Source organism: Aspergillus sclerotioniger, assembly GCF_003184525.1.
Source record: "Aspergillus sclerotioniger CBS 115572 chromosome Unknown BO94scaffold_11, whole genome shotgun sequence".
NCBI classification, from domain to species: Eukaryota; Fungi; Ascomycota; class Eurotiomycetes; order Eurotiales; family Aspergillaceae; genus Aspergillus; species Aspergillus sclerotioniger.
The window spans coordinates 691,032-713,165 of record NW_020291001.1 but is presented as its reverse complement, the minus strand read 5'-3'; the positions used below and the strand labels follow the sequence as shown (position 1 = coordinate 713,165).

The 22,134-nt window shown below is 51.6% G+C and overlaps 9 protein-coding genes across 9 annotated transcripts; 3 read left to right on the top strand and 6 right to left on the bottom strand.

Annotated features, from left to right (window-relative positions):
* Positions 1-530: 530 nt before the first annotated feature.
* Positions 531-2,204, bottom strand: BO94DRAFT_515083 (Sec62 family protein translocation protein). The gene is made up of 3 exons (XM_025609904.1): positions 1,604-2,204; positions 994-1,550; positions 531-943 (listed from the first exon to the last, which is right to left on the bottom strand). The coding sequence occupies exons 1-3, from the start codon at positions 2,091-2,093 to the stop codon at positions 767-769; spliced, it is 1,224 nt and encodes a 407-aa protein (XP_025468501.1). The 5' UTR covers positions 2,094-2,204; the 3' UTR covers positions 531-766.
* Positions 2,205-2,347: 143 nt separating this feature from the next.
* Positions 2,348-4,468, top strand: BO94DRAFT_565365 (Lectin C-type domain protein). Its single transcript, XM_025614492.1, has 2 exons — positions 2,348-2,500; positions 2,553-4,468. The coding sequence occupies exons 1-2, from the start codon at positions 2,441-2,443 to the stop codon at positions 4,299-4,301; spliced, it is 1,809 nt and encodes a 602-aa protein (XP_025468500.1). The 5' UTR covers positions 2,348-2,440; the 3' UTR covers positions 4,302-4,468.
* BO94DRAFT_574537 (uncharacterized protein) lies at positions 4,389-7,102 on the bottom strand. The gene is made up of 3 exons (XM_025615025.1): positions 6,650-7,102; positions 6,395-6,583; positions 4,389-6,344 (listed from the first exon to the last, which is right to left on the bottom strand). Exons 1-3 carry the CDS (start codon positions 6,821-6,823, stop codon positions 4,608-4,610), a joined length of 2,100 nt encoding a protein of 699 aa, XP_025468499.1. The 5' UTR covers positions 6,824-7,102; the 3' UTR covers positions 4,389-4,607.
* A 160-nt stretch (positions 7,103-7,262) lies between these two features.
* Positions 7,263-9,074, top strand: BO94DRAFT_534365 (NADPH-adrenodoxin reductase). Its single transcript, XM_025611530.1, has 3 exons — positions 7,263-7,583; positions 7,649-8,083; positions 8,141-9,074. The coding sequence occupies exons 1-3, from the start codon at positions 7,278-7,280 to the stop codon at positions 9,011-9,013; spliced, it is 1,614 nt and encodes a 537-aa protein (XP_025468498.1). The 5' UTR covers positions 7,263-7,277; the 3' UTR covers positions 9,014-9,074.
* A 63-nt stretch (positions 9,075-9,137) lies between these two features.
* aspf13 (allergenic cerato-platanin Asp F13) lies at positions 9,138-9,847 on the bottom strand. The gene has a single exon (XM_025607392.1). It carries the CDS (start codon positions 9,716-9,718, stop codon positions 9,263-9,265), a length of 456 nt encoding a protein of 151 aa, XP_025468497.1. The 5' UTR covers positions 9,719-9,847; the 3' UTR covers positions 9,138-9,262.
* A 1,752-nt stretch (positions 9,848-11,599) lies between these two features.
* Positions 11,600-12,072, bottom strand: BO94DRAFT_41609 (uncharacterized protein). Its single transcript, XM_025607391.1, has one exon. It carries the CDS (start codon positions 11,952-11,954, stop codon positions 11,682-11,684), a length of 273 nt encoding a protein of 90 aa, XP_025468496.1. The 5' UTR covers positions 11,955-12,072; the 3' UTR covers positions 11,600-11,681.
* Positions 12,073-12,737: 665 nt separating this feature from the next.
* On the top strand, positions 12,738-14,388 carry gprD. The gene is made up of 2 exons (XM_025607393.1): positions 12,738-13,617; positions 13,678-14,388. The coding sequence occupies exons 1-2, from the start codon at positions 13,048-13,050 to the stop codon at positions 14,356-14,358; spliced, it is 1,251 nt and encodes a 416-aa protein (XP_025468495.1). The 5' UTR covers positions 12,738-13,047; the 3' UTR covers positions 14,359-14,388.
* A 1,858-nt stretch (positions 14,389-16,246) lies between these two features.
* BO94DRAFT_623571 (HNH endonuclease signature motif containing protein) lies at positions 16,247-17,765 on the bottom strand (the record flags this gene model as incomplete). The annotated part of the gene is made up of 2 exons (XM_025617158.1): positions 16,247-17,268; positions 17,327-17,765. 2 exons carry the CDS (start codon positions 17,763-17,765, stop codon positions 16,247-16,249), a joined length of 1,461 nt encoding a protein of 486 aa, XP_025468494.1.
* Positions 17,766-18,811: 1,046 nt separating this feature from the next.
* On the bottom strand, positions 18,812-22,121 carry BO94DRAFT_490644 (DUF726 domain protein). The gene is made up of 2 exons (XM_025609127.1): positions 21,462-22,121; positions 18,812-21,148 (listed from the first exon to the last, which is right to left on the bottom strand). The coding sequence occupies exons 1-2, from the start codon at positions 22,011-22,013 to the stop codon at positions 19,049-19,051; spliced, it is 2,652 nt and encodes an 883-aa protein (XP_025468493.1). The 5' UTR covers positions 22,014-22,121; the 3' UTR covers positions 18,812-19,048.
* Positions 22,122-22,134: the final 13 nt, after the last annotated feature.

Sequence of the window (22,134 nt, the reverse complement as noted above, 5' to 3'; positions counted from 1 at the left end):
TCTCCACCGCCTTCACCTCCCAATACCCAGAAAACCTTAGTATGGCGATGCACCCGATCATTTAATAATAATCCTGTATGTAACTGATGTACATCTGACCGACCGTCCACCATAAACGACCGCACCGCACGGCCGGCCCGGCCCGCCGAGAATCACCCGTCTTGGCTCCGAAGTATCATGTAATGTTATTCTTTGGGTGCAGTTGTGAATGGGATAGATGGTAGTAAGTTGATGTACGAGTATGAGTGAATTATGGGGATGGGCTTTCTGGGTTGGTTATTGGGGGATTGGTTGACTTTGGGTGTGGTGGGTGTGGGAAGGGAAAGTGGGATTCTTGTGAGGGTGGGGGTGGTTGAGGTACTCCGGGAGTAAGGGGTTAGGGAGAGAGGATATGTGGAATTAGTATAGGTGGATGATTTTGTGTTTGTGGTTGAACTCAGGTGTGTTTAGTGCAGATTGATTTATGGTCTACTTATGCGTGCTCGATGGGTACGATGGGGAGGGGTATGGTTCAGATATACTCTGTAGTAAGGTAAACCAAGGTAGAAGAATTCATTCATAGCTATCTGTAAACCCAAAACCCGAATATCCCTGCCTGGGCAATAATAAAAAAAAGAAGTGTAGGAACAAAAGAGGCGTGCAAGAGGTACTGTACCGTACATTTAGAAAGGGTCAGAAAGAATTTACCGGATCATGCCATTTGGATATCTCGCCCACGTATAGGGTAATAGTGAGTTCCGCAGTTAACTGCATCGAGCACGTTGAATTACTCTTCGGTAATTTCTTCCACTCGGGGTGCTAGATCGCGCTTCACGGCGCCTGAAGCATCCGATGCCGCTGTCGCCGTTGTGGTGGCTGATGGGGTGGAATGGGTTGCTGTGGAAGTTGCAGCTTGAGATTCCTCGCCTGCTGTCTTCTTGGCTTTCTTGGACTTCTTCTTGTTCTGCGAGTGCATTAGTGGTCGTCCTCGTTAGAGTATGAGGGACAGCTTACCTCTTGCCAGCCCCACAAGGGCTTGAAACTATCCACAAATCCAACATCTTCGAACAGGTTCGGGAAGAGCCAGAGACCAGGGGGAACTGCGATAGCAGTGATACAGAACAAAATGAGACGGAAGATCGACATGGCAAAGAACAGACCCAGCAGTCCCATCATGCCGACACTCAAATACCACACACCCTGACGCATGAACATCGGCCAAAGGGGGAAAAGCACCACCGCGAAGATTCCTGCCACCACGGCCGCGGCCATGACCTTCTGCTTCCACTGCGGCCCCTCCCACAGCCAGACGTAGTGCATCATGGGATCGGTTTCCTGATGCTGCTCGATGCGCACCGTCCACAGTCCCTTGACGCGGTTCTTGGGCTTGCCATGGTTGTGGCCCGCATGGGGATCAACCTTTGTCACGCGCAGAGCAAGGAGCGACAGGGGAAGCAGCTTGAAGACGTTCTCTGCGGATGCGCGATCGGTGACTGGGGGGAGAAGGGAGTTCTTTTTGGAAGCCGCTTTGGCGTAGGCGGGGGACTCGAGGGCGCGAATGGCACGTTTCACTGAAGATCAATCAGCCGTTGTTCAAGCCAGTTACCAGGATAGGAGAGCATACCTTTGAACATTTCCTTTCGCTGACCGTCCATGATGCAAGTCCGCGTCTTCAGGTTCTGCGACCGCAGAAACCCGGCAACGGCAAGCGCCTTCGGATCGGGAGGGTTGTTAGGGTTCACAGGGACCTGGCGAGTCATCTGCTGGGGCTGGGGTTGTGGAGGAGCTGGCAAGTTCTGTCCCGGTTGGGCCGGCGATTGAGGTGCTTGTCCTTGTGGCTGTGGTTGTCCTTGAGCCTGGGCCTGAGCCTGGGCTTGCGCTTGAGCTTGTCGTTGGGTCTCGACCTGTCTCTGGTGGGCTTGGAGGGCTCGCATTCTCAGCTGAGTGACGTATTGCTCGGTGGTTAAACCATGCTTGGCTGCCTCTGCAGTTAGTTGTTCGCGCTGCTGTTTGGCAAACTCCTCGGGTGTCATTCCGCGCCGGGCAGCTTCAGCGGCGAACTGCTGTTGCATGGCGGCAATCTGTTGGGGGGACGGCTGGCCGGGCGCCGCCATGGTGAAGGAGAGTGGCTGTGAAGATGAGGGTAGGTTCTGGGAAAAGAAGTGAAAGAGCGCACAGCGCAGTCCAGTAACTTGCAGGAAACACAAAAGGGTGATGGAATGAGATGGCAGGAAGTTGGCGGGAGCCAAAAAGGCCAGATGGTGTTCCGCCGCCAGGGTCCCGTGGGTCCCTTTCACCGCCTTCTTCTCCGCACTCCTTTTTGCGCCGTCTGCCTGCATTCCTGCATATCCACTACAACTGCTGCTTACTCTCATCCTCCAAGGCCTCCCAAGTCACAACAACCCCCTAACCTGGTCGGATGTGATTCCAGCGCTAATGCGCTGCCTGCCGCCTGCAGCCCATGTCATTGAGTTTCTCCTCGGATGTGTCCTTGAATGCTACAGAAGCCGCTGTCTTCCTCGTGAGTCTTGCTCCACCATCACTGCATGGACCCCACCGCTAACCCTCTCTAGAGTGAACGAGATGTAGCCGGTCAAATCCCCATCAACTTTGTTACAACATCCGCCGTGTCGCTTCACGCAGCATGCTTCGGAGACAATGTCTTCGATCGGACCTCTGCGGGAACATGCATCTCCAACTTGCTAGTCATCGGATACCGTCGGTTTCTTGTCGACGTTTACTGGTCCCCTGACCAACGGGATTGGCTGCTCTGTCCGGTGTCTCTCTCCGAGGATACTCCTGTTGTGACCGTGTCGTCTGTCTCGACAGCCTCGTCCACCTCGTCGGCCACGGCAACGGCAACAACCAATTCGGCCCAGGCCACGGTCACCGCAGTAGCTAGCTCATCGGGATCGGTGCTGTATGAGCTGGGCCCGTATCGCTGCTCAAAGAACCTCGACCTGTCTGACCTGATCAATGTGTTTCGGGAATTTTTTCAGACGTATAATTCGGAAATGACCGTGTATACGAGATATATCTCTCTCAATTTGCATGCGGCTGCCAGCGCGACTAGTCCTACTGAACCAGCATCGCCGGTGACTGGATCGCAGCTCCCCACTGGTTCCGAGTTTATCAGCTCTCTATTCGATGATCGTTTGTCTTCCTACATATATATGCCGTCGGAGCTCGCCTACGAGCGCGCCGATCTGAATAAATCATGGTACGAGGTTGAAGATGGCTACAAACCTATCACCGAGTACTTCACCATCCAGGAACACCCAAAAAAGGAACAAAGTACTCCTGATGGCTGGCCGTGCGAAAAATACCTCCAATTGGCGAAAAAGAAACGTCTAATCATAGACTATGGGACCATCGATCCTCAGATGAAAAATTACAATCAATCCTATATGAGCGACGTTATTTTCCCACCTGGATATCTGACTTCCACGGTATCCGTATCCCTCGACGCCGACGGCAGTATCGACACCGGCTGCTTCTATAACCCCGATGCGACCACCGTATCTCAGGTCAACAACTCCTGGGCAATGTCCGACTACATCCCCGTACCAGCGGGGCTCAGCCAAAACTCGACACTCGCCGCAATGACCACCGTCGTCACCAATCTAACGGCTTGCGGACTCACTCCAGCGCTGAACAATACTCTGTTCAATAAAACAGCCGATAACGACCTCCAGCCCTACGACGAGATATCGCTCTCCACTTCCTGGGCCTGGGCCATCGGCGAACCCGCCGACGCCGGCTCATCCGACGATAACAGCTACGCATCAGTCGACCGCTGTGCCGCCATGGACCTAACCAAAAATGGCCAATGGAGCGCCATCAACTGTACTAAAGTGCGGTACGCAGCCTGTCGCGTCGGAAACCTCCCCTTTACCTGGCAATTATCCACCTCGCCTTACACCTTCCGAGAATCCTATGATCACGGCTGTCCAGAGAACACCAGCATGGCGATACCACGGACCGGGCTTGAAAACACCTATCTCTACCAGTACTTGCTGACACGGACAGACGTTCTCGATCCGACGTCTACAATTGAGAACAAGACCCAGGTCTTGCTGGATCTCAATTCCATTGATGTGGAGTCTTGCTGGGTAACCGGTGGCCCGGATCATGGTTGTCCATATGCGTCGGATCCGCAGCAGCTGGAAAGACGGACGGTGCTGGTTGCCGCTATTGCAGGGATTGTGATATGTATCATTGCGGCTTTGACGTTGTTTGTCAAATGCAATGCGAATCGGCGAAACTCGAGAAGAAATAAGAGGGTTATCAAGGGATGGGAATATGAGGGTGTACCGTCGTAATAGATATTATTGTTGATACGTAGTGGATATAATATTAGTTGTATATAGTTTTGATTCTACTTAGATGAAGGAATGAGATGTTTAATCAAAAGGAGCAATGCAAATCTCCGTCATGAGCTATGTTAGACAAAATATCTGTACTGTCTACAGGGGGAAACAAAGGGGAGTATCAATAAAAAACACATAAATCACATCAATCATTGTCAGAAATCCTCATGTCCAAACCATATCCATGAAATTCATAAAGCCAATCGAAGAAGCTTACATTCGCCTTTTGCACGTATTGTTGTTTTTTGCACGTTGGTGCTATAGACCTGCAAAGCGTGCCCATCCAGCCGCGCGGATAGGTGTGGTATTCTCGTTTTGCGGCTTGCTGACCTCGACTCGGCCTTCCTCAGCCATTTTGCCACTAACGTCACGTCTCCTTCCAGCTCCTAGTCCGGAGATGTAGTTTCCGTACGATAATGACGAGTTGGCATGGCTAGCATCGGCTCCTGAGTTACTAACCACGCGACCCTTCCGATCGCCGACGGGGTCTGCATATGGGACGTCCAGGCCGTTCAGATCGCCATCATCGTGCTGCTTGAGTGCACCGTAGGCATTGAACTTCTGGCCCTTCCTGATTGTCATCTTGCTCTTCTTTGAAGAGGGCTTTGGCTCGTCGCGGCTAGCCTTCCGGGGCGTATCCAGGCCAGATGTGTTCAAGACTCCATAGAAACTTGCCTTCTTCCGTATGCTATCAAGGAGTGGCTCTTCGGCAGGGGGCTTGGGCGAAAGGTTAGGAATGTCGGTAAGCGCCATGCGACCGTTGCTCGGCGTGCGGTTTCTTATTTGGTCCGGCTTTGGCTGAGGAGAAGGTGGGTTCAGCGCCAACGGGTTAACCCGGAGCGAGTTTAGTGTGTCCTCATCAAGGTCCTCGTGGTCCTGGAAGATATCAATTGGGTGATCGCCGAGGTCTTGTTCGGCGTTAGCGTAGAATCCTCGGTATAAAATGTCATGAGCTTCATCATCGTTTCCATAGTATTCGTTCGCCGCGACAGACTCGTATTCTCCGTGCGCATTTTCGGTAATTGCTCCTCTCATATTCAGGCCATATCGCTGCGGACTAAGCCAATCCATAACACCCCCCTTCGAAGAACCTGCGGTTTCCGCCCGACTGTACACAGAGGACGGGTCACGAGGAGCCGGGTGCTCGTCCTGGACCTCATCTACAGGTGTAGCAGACCGTGAAGGATACACAATCCAATTGTCTGAAGCTGGGCTCACGCATTGTGATCGGTTAGGAAGGTCAGGGGATGGTTCGCGAACTGGCGATCCATAGGGAATAGTTGTTGTGGGTCTGGTGAAAATATCTGGGTTCTCTATTGGCGACGAGATTGTGATATCATCCGCAATATCATTTGGCTGATGAAAGGGGAGATGTGGAATGGTCTCGACGCGAGGCGGGCGATGGAAGGAAGGCGCATGTTGCGGGTGCGTTCTGTCTGTGAAACCAGAGGGGAATCGGCTGTAGTCGTTGTTAAAGGACGAATTGCTACGGGTATCGATGAAAGGCACATTGCGAGGAACGCCGATCAGTGGGTCTTCGCTGGATATATTGTCTGAGCCCAAAGTGGACTTGCTGGCGTGCTTCTCAAGAATCTCAGACTTGGTTCGTTTGAGAGGGCGGGCAGTCAAGTTGTCTTCTAGCGGGTTCATGTCGGGGGGCAATTTCGTGATCTTGCGGAGAATATTACCCAGAAAGAGGGAGATTCCTAGGGAAATCGCATGAAGTGCTCCATTGATTATACCCAGAAGAAACGTAGCCTCTGCAATTTTAGTTGTCACGTCAATGTCAGAGCCGAGCATTGTAGTCCAGTCGTATGCATTGTCGGAGTATTGCCTATAACCCAAATAGGCTGCAAAGACGTAAAAAGGGACCAAGCCTAGATCGAAGGTTACTGCAAACAGCATATAACTGGCCTGTGAGCCAGGAGGCCTAGTGATAGAAGAACGGCTCAGATGGTATATGCCATAGAGAGTGTGCAGAATTGCGACAGCTGGCTTAAGGGGTGTTAGGTTCGATTTACGTAGCTCGGGGTTGCATGACTTACACCGACTCTAACAATCCAAATCGCAGTTGCTGCAGCGTTCTTGATCACGATAGAGCAGAACAATGAACCGAGGGCACCGACAAGAGCGAATACGCGCAGCCCGAGCTGAACCTTCCGTCCATAAACCACTCGACCCTTTGTTTTTGGACTCATTGGGGTCCATTTCGGCTTGCTATCCGAGGTATTCCCCTTGTACAAACATCAGTATGCAAGTTTTGGCCGACTAAGCTTAGGAGACAAATGCACAGAACATACCAAATCGTGACTATTCAGATCAACCAACGGTCCTTTCACCTCTGGCTTTGGCGCCGGTCGAGCCCAGCTCGCCTGGGTCACAGCCTTCGGGTTGAAAGAAGGGTCGAACTGACCATAAAACCGATTGGAAGGAGGGGAGTCATAAAGGAATGGAGGGGTGTTATTGTTGCCCATGATCGCTATGGTAGAAGCCTCAATCTAATCTCGAAGGCTTGACCCACGCGATGAGCGGGGGAAAGGAATGTGCACAGATGAATTAAGCTTAAAGAAAGAATGTTGGGTTAGACAAGTAGATTGGTGGTGACAGAAACCCACGGGTAGAGAGGTACGAACCGTGGGACGGGCGGAGAAGGGTCAGGAAGAGATGGAGACAGGGCAGCAGCCATAGCAAGAGGAGCAGCAGCACATGCACCACATCATGCATCTGCCGGAGCATCCTCAGCTTGGGTTTCTCCATCCACGGGCTGAGCGGAGGATCGTCAACACGCGATTGTCGGCGCGGCAACCAACCCGATAAGCCTGTCACGTGCACTCCTCTTATGTCATCGCTGCTCGGAGTTAACCGTCTCTCCTCCGTCCTCGGTCTCCGTCCGAGCTGCCTCTCTCTTCCCACCTTGTCGGCACCACCATGAACCTCCAGCGCGCTCCCTATGTCTGCGCCCAATGCACGGCGCACATTACCCGCGCGCCACTGCGTCATATTTTGCGTCGACATCCCTCTCGGTCGATCTGGCAGTCGCGTCAGTACAGCCAGGTCGTCCAAAATGATCGACCTTTCCGCGTTGCCGTCATAGGGTCAGGTCCAGCAGGCTTCTACGCTGCATATCGACTACTTTCTAAGGTGGACCATGCCATGGTGGATATGTACGAGAAGCTGCCGGTGCCCTTTGGTCTCGCGCGGTATGGTGTTGCCCCCGACCACCCGGAAGTCAAGGTAACGTTACCGCATTGTGAGTCACAAGACAATGGGCAATTTAACTGATACCATGCGGTCCCCAGAACTGCGAAGATAAATTCACCGAAGTTGCTACATCTCCACGATTTAATTTCATCGGCAATGTTGAACTAGGCGAAAGCCTTCCCCTCAGCTCTCTCAAACCACACTACGACGCTATTCTGTTCGCATACGGTGCCCCGAAGGACAAGGAATTGGGAATTCCGGGCGAGAAGGCGACGCGCAATGTTTACTCGGCTCGGGAATTTGTTGGGTGGTACAATGGTCTGCCGGAACATCGCGATCTTGCCCCGGACCTGACCGCCGGCGAAAACGCAGTGATCATTGGGCAGGGAAATGTGGCCCTGGATGTTGCTAGAATCCTTCTGTCAGACGTTGATGCTCTAGGGAAGACGGACATAGCTGAATATGCTCTGGAAGAACTAGCGAAGAGCAAGATCAAGCGTGTCCGGGTGGTTGGTCGCCGAGGGCCGATGCAGGTACGCTCGGATTGTTGCATCTATTATAGCAATATGCTTACATTTTCCGCACTCTAGGCCGCATTTACCATCAAAGAACTCCGCGAGCTGCTTCAACTACCGTCGGTAGCATTTGACCCGGTGCCTAAAGATCTCTTCCCTCCGGAAGACGTCATGTCTGCCCTCCCCAGAGCACAGAAGCGGCTGATCCAACTTCTCGCGAAAGGATCAACCAATGACCCAACAACCTCCACCAAATCATGGGCTCTAGACTTCCTTCTATCCCCAGAATGCCTTCACTGGTCTCCCGTTCATCCCTACCGTCTTTCTCACGTCAGATTCGCGCGGAACGAGCTGGACCCTTCAGATCCATTTCTCGCCAGCTCCAAGGTCACGCCCAAATACCTGTCCAGCGGGAAGCGGGCTGAGGTCGACATCCCTGCCAACACTTTCTTCCGTAGTGTAGGCTACAAATCGCTACCACTGCCTGGCCTGGAGGACCTGGGTGTCCAATTCGATGAACGACGCGGAGTCATTCCCAACGACGGCTTTGGGAGAATCACCACGCCTATCAACACAGGAGAAAACGAGCGGCTTCCTGACGGCTCACTGATTTCGCATCTGCCAGGACTTTACTGCGCTGGCTGGGTCAAGCGCGGACCCACTGGTGTGATCGCTACAACCATGATGGATGCATTTGCTACAGCCGATGCAATTGCCGCCGATATAAGCAGCCAGGGAGGCAAAGCGTCTCTACTGAACTCGCCAGATTACAGCTTCAAACTGGGCTGGGAAGGTGTCCGTCCCGAGGCCGAAAAGTGCGGTCTGCAGCCAACATCATGGGAGGACTGGCAGCGGATCGATCGTGCCGAGCGAGAGCGTGGACAGGAGAAGGGGAAGATTCGCGACAAGTTCGGTCGGGTAGCGGAGATGCTGGAAGTCTTGTCGTGATGCAATATTATATAGACCTGTACAGTAGATACGACTTTAGAATTCCATTTCACGCATAAAAGCTGTGTCCATGTTCAACTTCGCTATGTAATAAATGTATGTATGACCCATGCTATCATGATATTAACAATTAAAGGAGAGTATTTGAAGTGAGCATCCAACGTAAACCCGAAACAAAAAAAAATACCATTCAATCTGCTTCAACCAGTCTCCATTGAGACCAACTTTCATTCCGGGCGAAAAGCCAGATTAATCGCTCATTTTACAGAAGCTGGCATCCACTGGAGTGTAGGTGGCAGTGATGCGGCCCAAATCGACGGCCTGGCCATTGGTGAGGGTGTTCATGGCGTCCAGGCCGATGTTGAAGCCACTGGGCGCGGTATCAACGGCAGTGATGTAGACGATGGTGCCTTGGTACTCCAGGGCATAGCATGCGCCACAGTTGGGAGAGTTCCAGCTCGGAATGGTGAGAGCACCGCCAATGTTGGGGAAGTTGGGGAGGGAACCGAAGGTAGGGTAGCCCTTGGTGACCAGGCCGTTGGCACCGTCGGAGCATGCAGTTGTGCTCAAGGAACCGTTGGAGTCGTCGTATTTGGTGTCGTATGAGACAGAGACAGAAGTGCCGGTGGCGGCGGCGTCGGCAGGCATGGCCAGGGCCGAGGAGAAGAGGGAGATGAGAGAGAAAGCGACGGTAAAGGTCTTCATTGTGATAGGAAGTTTGAAGATGGACTTCTTTGAGTGTTGGAGTGGTTGTTTTTGGGTGGTGGTGATTGGGGTTTAGTAGAGTATTGGAATGGAGGCTTGATGAGGACTGAATGAGAGGATATCTTGGGGTTGTCAGGCAACTTATATAGGTTTTTTATCCCCATCACCCTCTTTCTCCATGAAGCTGCAGTAGCGGTGAATACGGCAATGGATGCTGTCGTGTCCGTCTGTTCCGGAAGGCTTTGCCAATCGAAGCTGTCATGGCTCAATCTGCTGGCATAGGCCTGGGAGGCCTGATGCTGTGAATAGAAACACGATTCTAGACATCATGCCTATTCGCCAAAGTAGGCCAGTGACGGGTATAGATCTGCAAAGTATCAGCCCGGAGTGAGACAGTCTCCTCATCGGTGGCGGGCAACACCGCATCAATAGCGAGCGGAGAGACATGCGGGGGGCGCAGTGATCGCGGCTTAGATCGCCGAGGCCAATAAGGTCTCGAGTTGGACCCTGAATGAGACATACAGCTCTAGAGGCTTGTCTGTACTCTTCCGCCCGGCATCTCCGGCTTGGATGAGGCGGGTGACTTGTCCTGTGCAGGTATCTGTCCATAGGCCAAGGACCTATTCATAGACCGGAGTCACTAAACTTGGACACTTCCGGGTCATGCAACGACCCGCCAAGTGATGCAGACGGAGAACCCGCATTTAGCCGACAAACAAACAACCCCTCTCAGGCATCGGTGGAATGACCTTGTGCTCAGAATATGTGGAGTATAACTCATCGCCCACGTTGGTATTCGGAACTGTACAAGTACAACATCAGCTCTGAGCCTCTGGCACTGTAAAATCATTACTCCAAATCAGGCATCTCCAACTACCAAAAGGGAAGGTTCACAAACTGCACGCCTTGAATGAGGCACCTGTATGCCAAGGCAAAGAGGCTCCCAGAAGGGTTGCTAGCCTTGGCTTTAAAAAGCAGCTCGCTGTCGATCAATCCTGCGGGATCCGAAATCGGAATGCGACTGGATGAGATTTCGGGTATGCATAGTTGCATACATGGGATGCCTGATGCGTCTCGTGTTGTTGGATGGGCGAAAGTCCAGTATCCAACATTTACACCTCATGAGCCCAGCTCCGGCTATTGTTCAGCAATGCTCTTGCCGGTGTGACGCTGTCTCAGCGACGGATGTATCCGTCACGCCTCTTGGCTATCCGAAAGGGCAAGTCGTCGGAAACCCCCCAACGCGCCAAGGCCGAAATAAGCCAAAAAGCAGATCGTGACTTGCGTGACGCCGTGAATACTGTAGATCCTTGGCGAGCTCATAGCGCGCAATGCCCCAGTGTTAGCTTATAAGTGCCAGACTCAAACCGCGATGAATGCCATAGATGGAAGGTCAATTGAATTGAAGTGGTTTAAAGATGCTGGACCACTGGCAAAGTTCCATGGGGAAACGTACTATCTACCACGACTGGAAGAACCACGGTTCCGCAGCAGTAGTTGACCGGACAGGACCTTTCAATATTTCCCAGCATGGCAATTCCAGAACAGCCCAGTGGCTATGGATGGGCTCACCGGCTGAGCGTTTCAATGCTGACTCCTCCCCCGCTGTTTCCCTTGGTTCGAACCACTAGACCATATGGAGCCTATTGGATCAGCATTCTATCAACGTGGATTCACGAGGTTAAGCTTTCGGCCACTGTTACCAAATGCTCGTTCTCCCCTGAAGATCGTCGTGCAATAACAAGCATGCATAGTGCAGGGTTTTCTGTCTTTCCTCCCGTTCTTGACCTGAGCAGGTAGGGAAGATAGTGACCTAGCAATAGATATCTCGAAATGTCCATGCTTCGAAATCCAATTTTGCGATAAGCTTTTAGGCGTGCGCGATTAGATGGGATTGCAGCTATCGAACTAGCACAATCCGCACCGGGGAATGGAATATGGAGATGATATAATTACGATCTCATCAATCGACTGGGAAGCTTTGGAGTCCAAATGCCGTTGAGGCTCCTGGGTCCTCAGGTGACTTCCCAATCTGGCAAGTCCTGACCTCCACTGCATCTTTCGAAAAGTAAGTCATCGCACTCACAGGAGTCCACCAGACCACCAGTATGGTCTGTATGCTTCCCAGAAAGCACGACACCCGTCTCTTCCCGTGCTGACACATGACTCCTAACTCTTTCCTGCTGAGATTGGTCCCAGCTCGCTGGATCTCGATAACTTTCTTTCGAGGCGCCATCGCGCTAAGTCTGCTGTGTGCCACCTAAACCCTCCAAACCAGTGGACGCGCTGCTGATCCGATATCATTCTTTCTAGAATATCCAATCAGATACCGAGAATGCGCTAGGTATAAGCTACGGCTCCGGTGGGTTATTTCCACCTAATCAAAGATCATACTCCGGAGGAGATCGACTCCTCCGTAGCCCGTACACGACACCAGAAGACACCAGAGACCCCTTAGCTTCGTTTGTTAAGATGCCGTGCAGATCATCTCCCGTTTGCCGCAGTCGATTCTGCAAGAGAATACTTCCGCCCCTTAGCTCGGCTGGAGCCAAACGCCCAGAGGTTTCGTCATCCCCGAAGTGGCGAATGCACTATACCGGGCCGAAGACGCCTCTCAGTCTTAGGACAGGCCTACGTTTGTCTCACCCATCGGGCTGTCATAGGCAAGCTTTAATTGAATGTCATCACATAGCATTCTCAACTCCATAGCCGCAAGGGACTCGGGTTGACGATTGATCCACAAGCGTGGTGACTCTCAGCTCAACGATCTAAGCCCAATCATAACAACCCCTTTCCTTCCCAAGCCATTGGGAGATCGACAGTTGCTCACTAGTGTGGGAACGTTCGACCACTTTCTTGACTCACTGTTGGCGGTACAGCGGAGAATACCATGCCTCAGGAGTGGGGCTTGATGAAGAGACCGTGCAGACTATATCCCACTAAAATCCTCACTATGCGAGCTTCGGTCCCTTTGCTACGCGCGCTACTCCTCACTAAAGCCGTCCAGTCCTCATCCATTCGCGTGGTCCAAAGATTATCTAGCGATCTTGGGCCCCTTACCAAATCTTAATCTTTAGCCGAAGAGGAAAATATAGGGAAAAAAAAAAAAATCAAGAGCGGGTAAAAGAACTGCGCAAAGCTTTAATGGAGACGGGACCAAGCCCAGACTTCCTGATCCATAGGATCTCATTTTCTGGTCCGCAAACCGTGCTCCAACTTTCACTTTACATAGCATGATTTATTTAAAACACCACGCCTGTCACTTTCCTCGAGTCTCGCTTTGACCCTTGGACTTCTCTCCTTGTAACCTCAGTTCAGGGTGATGAACCATGTTTGCTCTACTACGACTGGCACACCTACTAACCGGCGATGGTGCTGGCAAAGGGCACCTTGCCGGTCGCTCAATGGAGGAACCAGTCGAGGGTAGTGATAAAGCCGGGTTCATCGCCATGGGAGTGATTGCACTCTTTTCGTTCATTGCGGCCTTTGGCCTATTGTCTTTCCTTACCTACCGCATGATTTTCTGGCGTCGATACTATAAACGGCCTCTTTCGGAGAACCAATACGTCGTCCTGATTTACAACCTTCTTATCATCGATATTCAACAAGCAACAGCGTTTTTAATATGTCTCCACTGGCTTGCAAAAGGCCATGTCTACTATCCTAGTGCACCCTGCGTCCTTCAAGGGTGGTGGATCCAAACGGGTGATCCTGGAAGTGGTTTGTTCGTGTTGGCGATTGCACTTCACACGGGTGCTGTCGTGCTACGAGGCCGACAATTACCGTACCCGTTATTTGTGGCTAGTGTCGTTGGACTGTGGTTATTTATCATCATTCTGGGATTGGTCCCCGTCGGGATGTTTGGGTCTGAGACCTTTGTGATCTCCGAGGCCGGCTGGGTAAGCGATCGCAAGGATATCAAACATGCACTCAATTGCTAATCATCTGTGGACATGCAGTGCTGGATCGGACCGGCCCATGAGACCGAACGTCTTTATGTACACTACCTATGGATTTTCCTTTCCGAATTCGGCACCGTCGTTCTCTACGGCATCATGTTCTTCTACCTGCGACGCCGAATGAAGCAGTCCGCCACGCTCCGACAAAATCACCAGGAGAACCTGAAGCGATTGAACCGAGTTGTCATTTACATGGTTATCTACCCGCTTGTATATCTCGTGCTTTCTCTTCCGCTGGCCGCCGGGCGTATGTCGACGGCACGACATGTCGTCCCTAGCCGAGCGTATTTTGCCGTGGCCGGATCGCTGATGGCACTGTCGGGATTCGTGGATGTGCTTGTGTACACACTCACGCGCCGCCACTTGCTGCTGGAGACGGAGCTCAGCACTACGGATCAGATGTACGCCTACACGGAGTCTCAAGCATACCAAACCCACATTACTACCGGCGATGGCAAAAAGATGCGCGTCAAATCCCGGTTCCGCCGCAACAATGGCATGCAGACGATCGACGACACGGTCAACGACAACCGCGATTCCTCCACCGAAGACATTGTGCGCAAGACCGACATGGAGCTTGCCGAGCTGGGTCATGGCGTGTACCAAGAAACGACGATTGAGATTTCGCACGAGCCCGCGGACCCGGAAGAGTTTCAGAAGAGGGGACGAGTAAGCGGTTGATGTGAGCGGTGGATATGCAGCCCAGAGGGGAGATATTTGGGCAATTCATTATACCTTCCTTACTTTCCTTTTGTTTTTCCTATATTTGCAACGATGCCTATCACGAGAGACCCCATGATAACCCCTAAGTACATACATAATATCCTAATGGCAAATAATCTCTAATCCATGTCACAAAAGCCCCCTAATGACTGACATCTACGGAGAGCTGCATTTCCCATCCGCTTTATCGAAATCGGTTTAGAATCCGCCCATCCCAGAACAGACGGTGTAACCGTGTAATACGTATAGCATCCCCCCCACCCAATACGAAGCCTCCATGAAATCCACCCCCCCACCAATCACCACCCCCAAATACCCTCCTGCATCACGATCGGCGCATCTCCCCCACTTAGATCGAAGCTCGAGGCAGCCCGGCTGGGTTCCACAACATCATCGGATCGCGCACTTTAGGTTTGCATGGTTCGGGTCCAGCTCTCATCTGATTCGTCCCTTTTCTCGTCTGAGTACCCTCATCCTTACCCCTTCCGGTATGGCGTTCGGCCCCAGGTCCGCTTTTCCCGAGTTACCTAATGGAGCAATTTCTGTTTCGGTCCTAGAAAAGGAGTGGTGCGAGGTTCTCCGTGGAGTTGGCCTGTCCCTTCAGCAGTTACTTCTCTGGTTGAAGTGTAGGAAGTTGCCGCTCCGTACCAGTCTCCTTGGATATTTGGTTGGGTACGTACAGACCCAGACCCAGACCCTGAGAACCGGTGAGTAGGGTAAGGAACATTGAACTTTATTTTGATCTTTTGGGATTGGGATTGGGATTGGGATTCGGGGGCTAGAATTTCTATGTATGCAGGTAGGCTAGCGGGTTGACTATGGGCTTTTTGAATTTGGGTTTTTTACTTTTTAGATTACTGTTAAAGTGTATGTTGCATGTGCATGTGCATGGCCATGTGCACGCTATTTCGCGACTTCCCCAGCTAGGTAGTACTCCGTACTACCTACTCAGTAAACTTTTCTTCTTTCCTTTCCTTGTGCGTCTATCCAGTTCACTCACATAAATACTTGGATTTAACGTACCTAATCCTCTTCCCGACCATCCAACTACCTTACCTATACGATATCTGAACCAGAAAACGAAATGCACACCTAACCCACCAACAGCAATAATAAGCGATTAAGATACGATACCCCCACCCCACCGGGTCGTACAAATCCTCCCGTCATGTCCACATCAATATACCCAACACAAGCCACCGCCCACTTCCCTAGCCGAACCGACCGACCGACCGACCGACCGACCGACCGACCCTATCTAGTCTCTATCCAATGACACTTAGTGGCATTTTTAATTGTCGCTCCGCTGGTCCGTAGCGCTAGGATGGAGGGACTGGGAGGTCTGTCGGCTGTCTGGGACGAAGATCCCGGATGGATCCCGGTTGCCGGTGGGTGTAGGTAATTGTTCCTTAAGGAAAGGAGGTTAAAGAGATAGAAGATAGGTAGGGGGAGGTTCTGCTGCCAGTTTTTGAGATTGAAATGGGAGTAGGAATATCTTTTGGTAATGATGGGTGGGAGGAATCTGGGGAACATTCAAGAGGGTAGGTTTGGTAGAAAAAGCTTGTCCAACGCCATCTTGTATTATTCTTTTGTGGACAATTCTGATTCTCTGCATCTTTGTTAAATACTTTTGCAAGGAGGAAAAGTGGAGGTTGTAAATTGAGAGGAGATCCTGCTTGTGCGTAATACTAGGTATTCTGAGCTCTATTGAAGGCTCGTGAGCTAATACTTTGGGGGAACAAGTGTGCAGTGGGATTCCTCTTGTATTGATGCATGGATGCATTAAACAGTAGATGGAGTTCACCCGTCGTCACCGGATCTGAAAGAGCACTCACACTCCATGGCTCTAAAACCAACCGGATTCTATATTGGAGTCGCCAAGGCGAGCATCGCTATCAAATGGCTTTCTAGACCGCTCGCAATATCGACCCCAAGAGCCGTCATCGTCGTAAGCATCAACATCCGATAGATCGGTATCCAAGCTCTGCTCTTCCAGAGGCGCTGGGTTCCACGGCCCATCACTCGGGGTATCTGGTCCAAGCGATGATGGCTCGAGTGATGAAATGAACGCACCACCATGGCGCTCCCGTTTTCTCCCTCTCGGCACTGGTCCATCATCTTCAACAAATGCATCGTCGGGTTTCCGTTTCCTTGGACTGGAGCTTCGAGGCTTGTTCCGAAGAGGCATCAACCGGCACTGCTCAGCACTCCAGGACTTCACGGTTGGGGTGACCTCACTCCCAGCCTCGGCTGATCCTGTGGGAGCCTCGAACTGTGCAAGCCAGGAGGACAATCCCGCCTGTAGGAAGATATGGACATGCTGAAAGATTGTCCACGCAAATCGCGCAAAGAGAAACTCCGGCGCAACGCCAGAGATGGGTTGCAGGCTTACATTATGATAGAGAGCAGTGAGTTCGTGTGGACCCGGAGAATTAAAAACATGCGTAACGTATCGTAGAGATCCGCCCGCTGAAGGCTCGGTATTGCTTGTTGCTGCATGTTCGGGTTTGGGTATGAATGCAAATCGCTTAGAATCAAATGATGAACATATATCGGAGCGCAAAAGAATGACGCTGCGAGGATTATCCACTGGGTCGCAATTTGGTCGAGGAAGCCTACCATATCGAGTCATCATATTTCGCTGGAACCAGATACTTTGGTTCCTATGGATCAGATGCGCACACTCTGTCCCTTCAATATGGTTTGTTATGCGGCAGCGGACATCGCGTGAGAGAACAGCCTCAGCCAGAGTGCTCTGCCTGGGGGTTGGATGAGCAGCTTCTCGGGGTATGTCAATTTTCCACCCTCTCGGAAGTGACCCGTGTGGAAAAGCCCAGTTGCCAAAGCTTGATACAATGGGGTACGGGCCTATGACAGGTACTAAGCAGGCATCTGGCAAGAAATGGAAACCTACGGGCGATCTCACATGAATGATCCCCCGGTATATGATAATAATAATCTCGTTTTCGAAGGATACCATCCAGCGGCGTTGTCACTCGTATATGTCCCTCACGGTCTTCAGTGAACCACCCATCGAACTCGTTGGCCGCAAGTATTCCGCAGGCCCAGAGTGCTACACGATGATATATTCCCCCGTCAGGGTGGTCGAGGCCGGGAAGAATGAGCAGTATATTGTGGGGATCTTGGTATCCTGGATGGTGGAAGCAGACATCGTATTCCGGATCAAATACCAAAGGCGAGCCAGTATGGGTGGTTGGATTCCCAAATGCAGGCCGCCAAAAGGCAATCTTTTGATCGTCAGAAAGAGACATCGATAACATACCTAGACAGTCCCAGTTATTGTAGTTGCGGAGGAGAAAGTGGATGCGCTTCAAGCCCCACTTGGATTGCCGTGCGCTGGTCATGTGATCCAAAACATGACACAATGGCTGCGTAGTCACTTGTTTTGTCAACGCTAACTTCTAACTAACTTCTACTTTCAGACTGATGAAAGCGTGTAGCTACGGTAGGTGAAAATGAAGCCAGAAGCCCAGTCAGACAGCGAATAGTGAGAGTGGCAGTGTCTAAACTCCACTCCCCGCCATTAGCATGACATGTCTTTGATGAATCCACACCTGTATATTAACCACACAGTATTATGGAGAAGGTAATAACCGGGTGGTATTGGCGTTGGAGTCAGGGTGTCTCAGACAGTCCATACGTTCAATATAATGAATGTGGACCGGAGGACAAAAGTACCGTCTGACTAAATCCTACCGAGGGTGGCAAGAACACCGAGCCACTATAACAGTCTATTGATAGTTACAGGACCTAATGTATAGTGCCTACTATCGTAGCAGTGCTAGCTTGTTCTGGATGGCCACCTATTGCAGAAAATAGTAGGGCTTTGGAACTAGGCTAGCGACTAGCAACTAGCAACTAGTAGTAGCTAACTAAGAAGTACGGGGTAGAAACGAATTGATGATTTTGTCGCCGACAGGAAACGGCTGACCCTATTGCCTATTCAGACATATATGGGTGTCTTTGTGTTCCTGGTGGCTTAAATGGCGTAACTTTACACATAAATCCGCCAGTATATTTGCTTTTCCGTTGTGAGTAGATCAACCCTGGGACGAACGATGTCCGATTCCGTCGGATGGTTGCTTTTGTGCCCCTTTTAGGATGCTATGTGTACGGACTACGATAAGGCTCTAAGGATGCGTCGAACTTCTTTCTGCCACCAAGGGACCTCCAGGGGTCGTTCAAAACAAACGCTACTGTTGTACAAGGCTAACCCAGAGAGGCAAATGCAAGGTTATCGCTATCAAACGTTTGTTAGCTTCATCACTAGCCTGACGTTGAGATCCTCGCATCCAAGGTTTTAGACCGTTGCGCTTATGTATGCCTTGCAGCTAGGCTAGAGGAACCATATCTGATTGCTGATCCTTGTGTCGTAACGGTGGGGTTCATTGCGTGGTAACCGGCCTTGACGACCAGAAAAACAATGGTCAGTAAGGATCAGAAGAGTTATCATTGGCCGCCTGGGACTATGGCTCAGGCATTGATAATCGCGTAGACAAAGTGTCCGATGTGAAGATCGAATTTCTAATGTAGTTAAAGCGAGGTATACGATATTCTTGATAAAGTGACAGCATTATTGAGAAGTCAAGGTTTGATCAACCTTGCAACGGAAACTAGGACAAGAAAGTCACGGCTGACCACTGTGTTCCGATGGAGGTGGACTTCCCTCATCCCTTGGTTCGGACGGAACAGGTCGACGTTTGATTTCCTTGCGTACCTCCAATCGAGAAAGACGTTCCCTGGTCTTCTGTTCCATTTCAGCATGCATCGCTTCCTCGCCACTTCCTTCCCCGTTTTCCAGAATGCGATGCGCCGACTCGTCCCCTTCCACACCTGCACGACGCTCATTTTGAATCCGCTCCTGCTCCTGCTTCCTGACCTTGACGGCCAAGGCTGCCTCTTCCCGGGCCACCTCGCGAGCATCAATGCTTTGCAGACCAACCAGACCTAAGATCCGTCCAATCAGGAACTGGTAGCGCAGGTGGCCGCTAACAGTATCGCTGACGTCTAGATTCTCAACCCCAGTCACGCCTTGAACTGGCTGTAGGCCTGCAACGCCGAGCTGCAGACTGCTAGTTCGATAGAGTAAAGCGAGGACGGCATCATTCTCCGAGTACACGTTGATCAGCCGGCCGCTAACAACACTCCGTAGACGACGCCAGTGAGGCGCGTTGGATGGAGTAGGCGATCCCATCAGAATTGCAGATTCCACCAAGCCGTATGCACCCCGCTTTGCCAGACTCTGGAGACAGGAGAAGATGACGCGAGATCCCATCGAGTAGCCCACGAGAGTGACGGGCCGCTCACCCTGAACCTTGCTAATCAGCGCATCCGCAAGGACCTCGCCCGCTTTGTCTGCACGGGCCTTGGCAACACTGAACGGGTTATCAGCCACACGGGCAACTTTGAGGAGACCAAGAGGAAGCATCACAGCGCTCATGATCTGCGCGAAAATGGTCCGAGACAGAACCTGGCCGCCCGCCGCCCAAGCAGCGCTTGTGACTAAGAGATTCATGGCATTTCCAAGTTTCATCAAAGGCTCTGTTTCCCAGCGCAGACCAAATACCTCAGTATCAGCACCGATGACTCGCCACGGAACAACAAAGTTGTCCTCTTCGGTCACCCAGCCAGTGATGCCAATTGTGACACGCAGCATATGGTCATTCTGAGCAGCTTCCCTTTCATCCTCAGACCTCTGTTGGGAGCCACGGATGGGCAGAAAAGCAAAGTCATCTACCTCACGAGCGTACTTGTCGACCATCCGTCCAGTCATCCGGCCTCCATAGGCACCGAAGAGACCACCAACAATGACCCCGCTGCCTGCGAGAGCACCTAGGTACCCCGCGGCAGCGGTGGCACCAAGACCAATGCCCCCTAGGACAGTTCCAAGGCCAGCCGCAACCAATGGCGCAGCAAGTCCGCCGGTGATGCCGATCAGTACAGCTCCTGCAACAGAGGCCGCCCCAACCTTCCACTTTCTGGAGGAGTCCCGTTTTTTGCCTTGGCTTTCTGCTTCAGCACTTGCAAGCTGAAGAGCCGTGTCAAGCAGCCCACGTGCAACCTGGGTTTCATCGCCGTTGAGGATGGTGATATCAAGGTTCAGGCTGGAGGAGACATACAACATTAGGACACGTGAGCGAGAATTGTAGTGCTCAAGACTAAGCATTAAAAGAAGCAGCGAGTGGAGAATCAGAAGCCTCTTAGCCTTGGGTAGCTGGGCAAGAGGCGTCTCCACGGGCGGGTAAACCTCACAAAGTTTCTTTAAAGAACCCTGATCCTCATCTATTTGGGGTTCCTGCAACTGTTGCGGCGTATAATCTCCATCAGAACCCTCGTTATCTTTATTCACAACCTCGCCGATCCTCAACAGTACCGAGTCTCGCCAATCATCGAAGCTGGTGAGGGCCCTGGTTTCTGACTTGAGATCTTGCGCAGTAGGTTGATACTCGGATTGACTGGTCACAGCCGAGGTTTCCTCTTTCTGTGCATCTGACGGAGTAGACAAGGAATCAGTGTCATTGTTGTGGTCGCCTTCTGACTGGTCACGTGAAGCATGATTCTCTGTCGAAACCGGACCATGGAAGTTTTGCACGATTGCATCTCGCATGTGCTGCGTGATTTCCGCGACAAGAACCGTCAAGTCAGCTCGCTGTGGGCGATCCAAAGTGGTAGTCAAGTCTTGGTCACGGTCGCTCTTCGGAGGAGCAGGCGAAGGCCCCGAGCCGAACTTGCTGGCATGCTTTTCTTTGAATGACTTCCACATAAATGCGGGTGCCCCAACGTCACTTTTCAGAACAGATTATTTTGTCTAGCTTTCCAACCCCGACTACAGAGGGTTTGTAGAGGGACTGTCACGAGTTGCAAAGGGAAAGGAGGTTGTCGGTTTCAGCATTGGCAATGAGATCATGGATGACTCAGCGCCCAGACCTCAGGCGTGCAATGTTGTACATTCGAGATGGGTGTCCGGTACCTGTCACAGGCTGAAATCAACTGCGCCAGCCATCCAGCAATTCCCTTGATGATCAATTCCCCGTCTCGACAATAAAGAACTTCCCCTTAGTCTTAGACGCATAGGCAAGCGCATTTCCATCCCAGGTATCCCCATCCGGCCGGTCATTCCTCGGACTCTCAACTCGTTGGATTCTCTTGTTGCGTCCGACCACTCGTTCCTTCGACAAGGCCTCTCTAAGCTGTTCCAACCCAATTGTGTTTTCCTTCACCGCGGCCGGGCTTTCGTCCCGGATGCTCTGTAGGGGCTTCACGCCGGTGGTATCGACGCGCTGAATCTGTTTCACAAAGTGAATCTGGGATTCGAGAGTCTCAAGCATATTCTTCTCTTCCTCCTCGTTTGCGGGTTGCGGGAGAGCTGACAGACGGAGCAGATGGCGAAGTTGCGTCGGGGTCACGGACGGTGCAGATGCGTTTGCGTTTTCTTCAGGAAGCAACGAACGGACAGACCACGTAGGCTTCGCAAGCATGGCGTCAATGTCTGCGTCATCTGATTGAGAAGAGTACATTCTCCTGGCGTTGGATCGTAGTTCTTGACGACGCACCAACCCAGACAGTCGAAGAGAACCGGTGCGGAGGAACATGATTGATTAGATTGTAGTAGGTGCAGATAATATGTAATCGCTAGTAATTGAACAAAGGAAACAAATGGATTCTCTTCGGACACTTCCAAAAACTATAGAATCTCAGAATCTCTCAGGACTT

Bases quoted from the DNA above. Each gene is read 5' to 3' on its own strand.
- BO94DRAFT_534365 (XM_025611530.1), top strand. From the start codon at position 7,278: ATGAACCTCCAGCGCGCTCCCTATGTCTGCGCCCAATGCACGGCGCAC. The intron at 7,584-7,648 runs GTAACGTTACCG...TGCGGTCCCCAG, and splicing joins CCGACCACCCGGAAGTCAAG to AACTGCGAAGATAAATTCAC. The intron at 8,084-8,140 runs GTACGCTCGGAT...TCCGCACTCTAG, and splicing joins GTCGCCGAGGGCCGATGCAG to GCCGCATTTACCATCAAAGA.
- gprD (XM_025607393.1), top strand. From the start codon at position 13,048: ATGTTTGCTCTACTACGACTGGCACACCTACTAACCGGCGATGGTGCT. The intron at 13,618-13,677 runs GTAAGCGATCGC...GTGGACATGCAG, and splicing joins TGATCTCCGAGGCCGGCTGG to TGCTGGATCGGACCGGCCCA.
- BO94DRAFT_574537 (XM_025615025.1), bottom strand. From the start codon at position 6,823: ATGGGCAACAATAACACCCCTCCATTCCTTTATGACTCCCCTCCTTCC. The intron at 6,584-6,649 runs GTATGTTCTGTG...TGTTTGTACAAG, and splicing joins ATCTGAATAGTCACGATTTG to GGGAATACCTCGGATAGCAA. The intron at 6,345-6,394 runs GTAAGTCATGCA...ACACCCCTTAAG, and splicing joins TTTGGATTGTTAGAGTCGGT to CCAGCTGTCGCAATTCTGCA.
- BO94DRAFT_565365 (XM_025614492.1), top strand. From the start codon at position 2,441: ATGTCATTGAGTTTCTCCTCGGATGTGTCCTTGAATGCTACAGAAGCC. The intron at 2,501-2,552 runs GTGAGTCTTGCT...AACCCTCTCTAG, and splicing joins CAGAAGCCGCTGTCTTCCTC to AGTGAACGAGATGTAGCCGG.
- BO94DRAFT_515083 (XM_025609904.1), bottom strand. From the start codon at position 2,093: ATGGCGGCGCCCGGCCAGCCGTCCCCCCAACAGATTGCCGCCATGCAA. The intron at 1,551-1,603 runs GTATGCTCTCCT...ATTGATCTTCAG, and splicing joins GCGAAAGGAAATGTTCAAAG to TGAAACGTGCCATTCGCGCC. The intron at 944-993 runs GTAAGCTGTCCC...ATGCACTCGCAG, and splicing joins CCTTGTGGGGCTGGCAAGAG to AACAAGAAGAAGTCCAAGAA.
- BO94DRAFT_490644 (XM_025609127.1), bottom strand. From the start codon at position 22,013: ATGTTCCTCCGCACCGGTTCTCTTCGACTGTCTGGGTTGGTGCGTCGT. The intron at 21,149-21,461 runs GTCGAGACGGGG...CATGCCAGCAAG, and splicing joins CTAAGGGGAAGTTCTTTATT to TTCGGCTCGGGGCCTTCGCC.
- BO94DRAFT_41609 (XM_025607391.1), bottom strand. From the start codon at position 11,954: ATGGCGCCTCGAAAGAAAGTTATCGAGATCCAGCGAGCTGGGACCAAT.
- aspf13 (XM_025607392.1), bottom strand. From the start codon at position 9,718: ATGAAGACCTTTACCGTCGCTTTCTCTCTCATCTCCCTCTTCTCCTCG.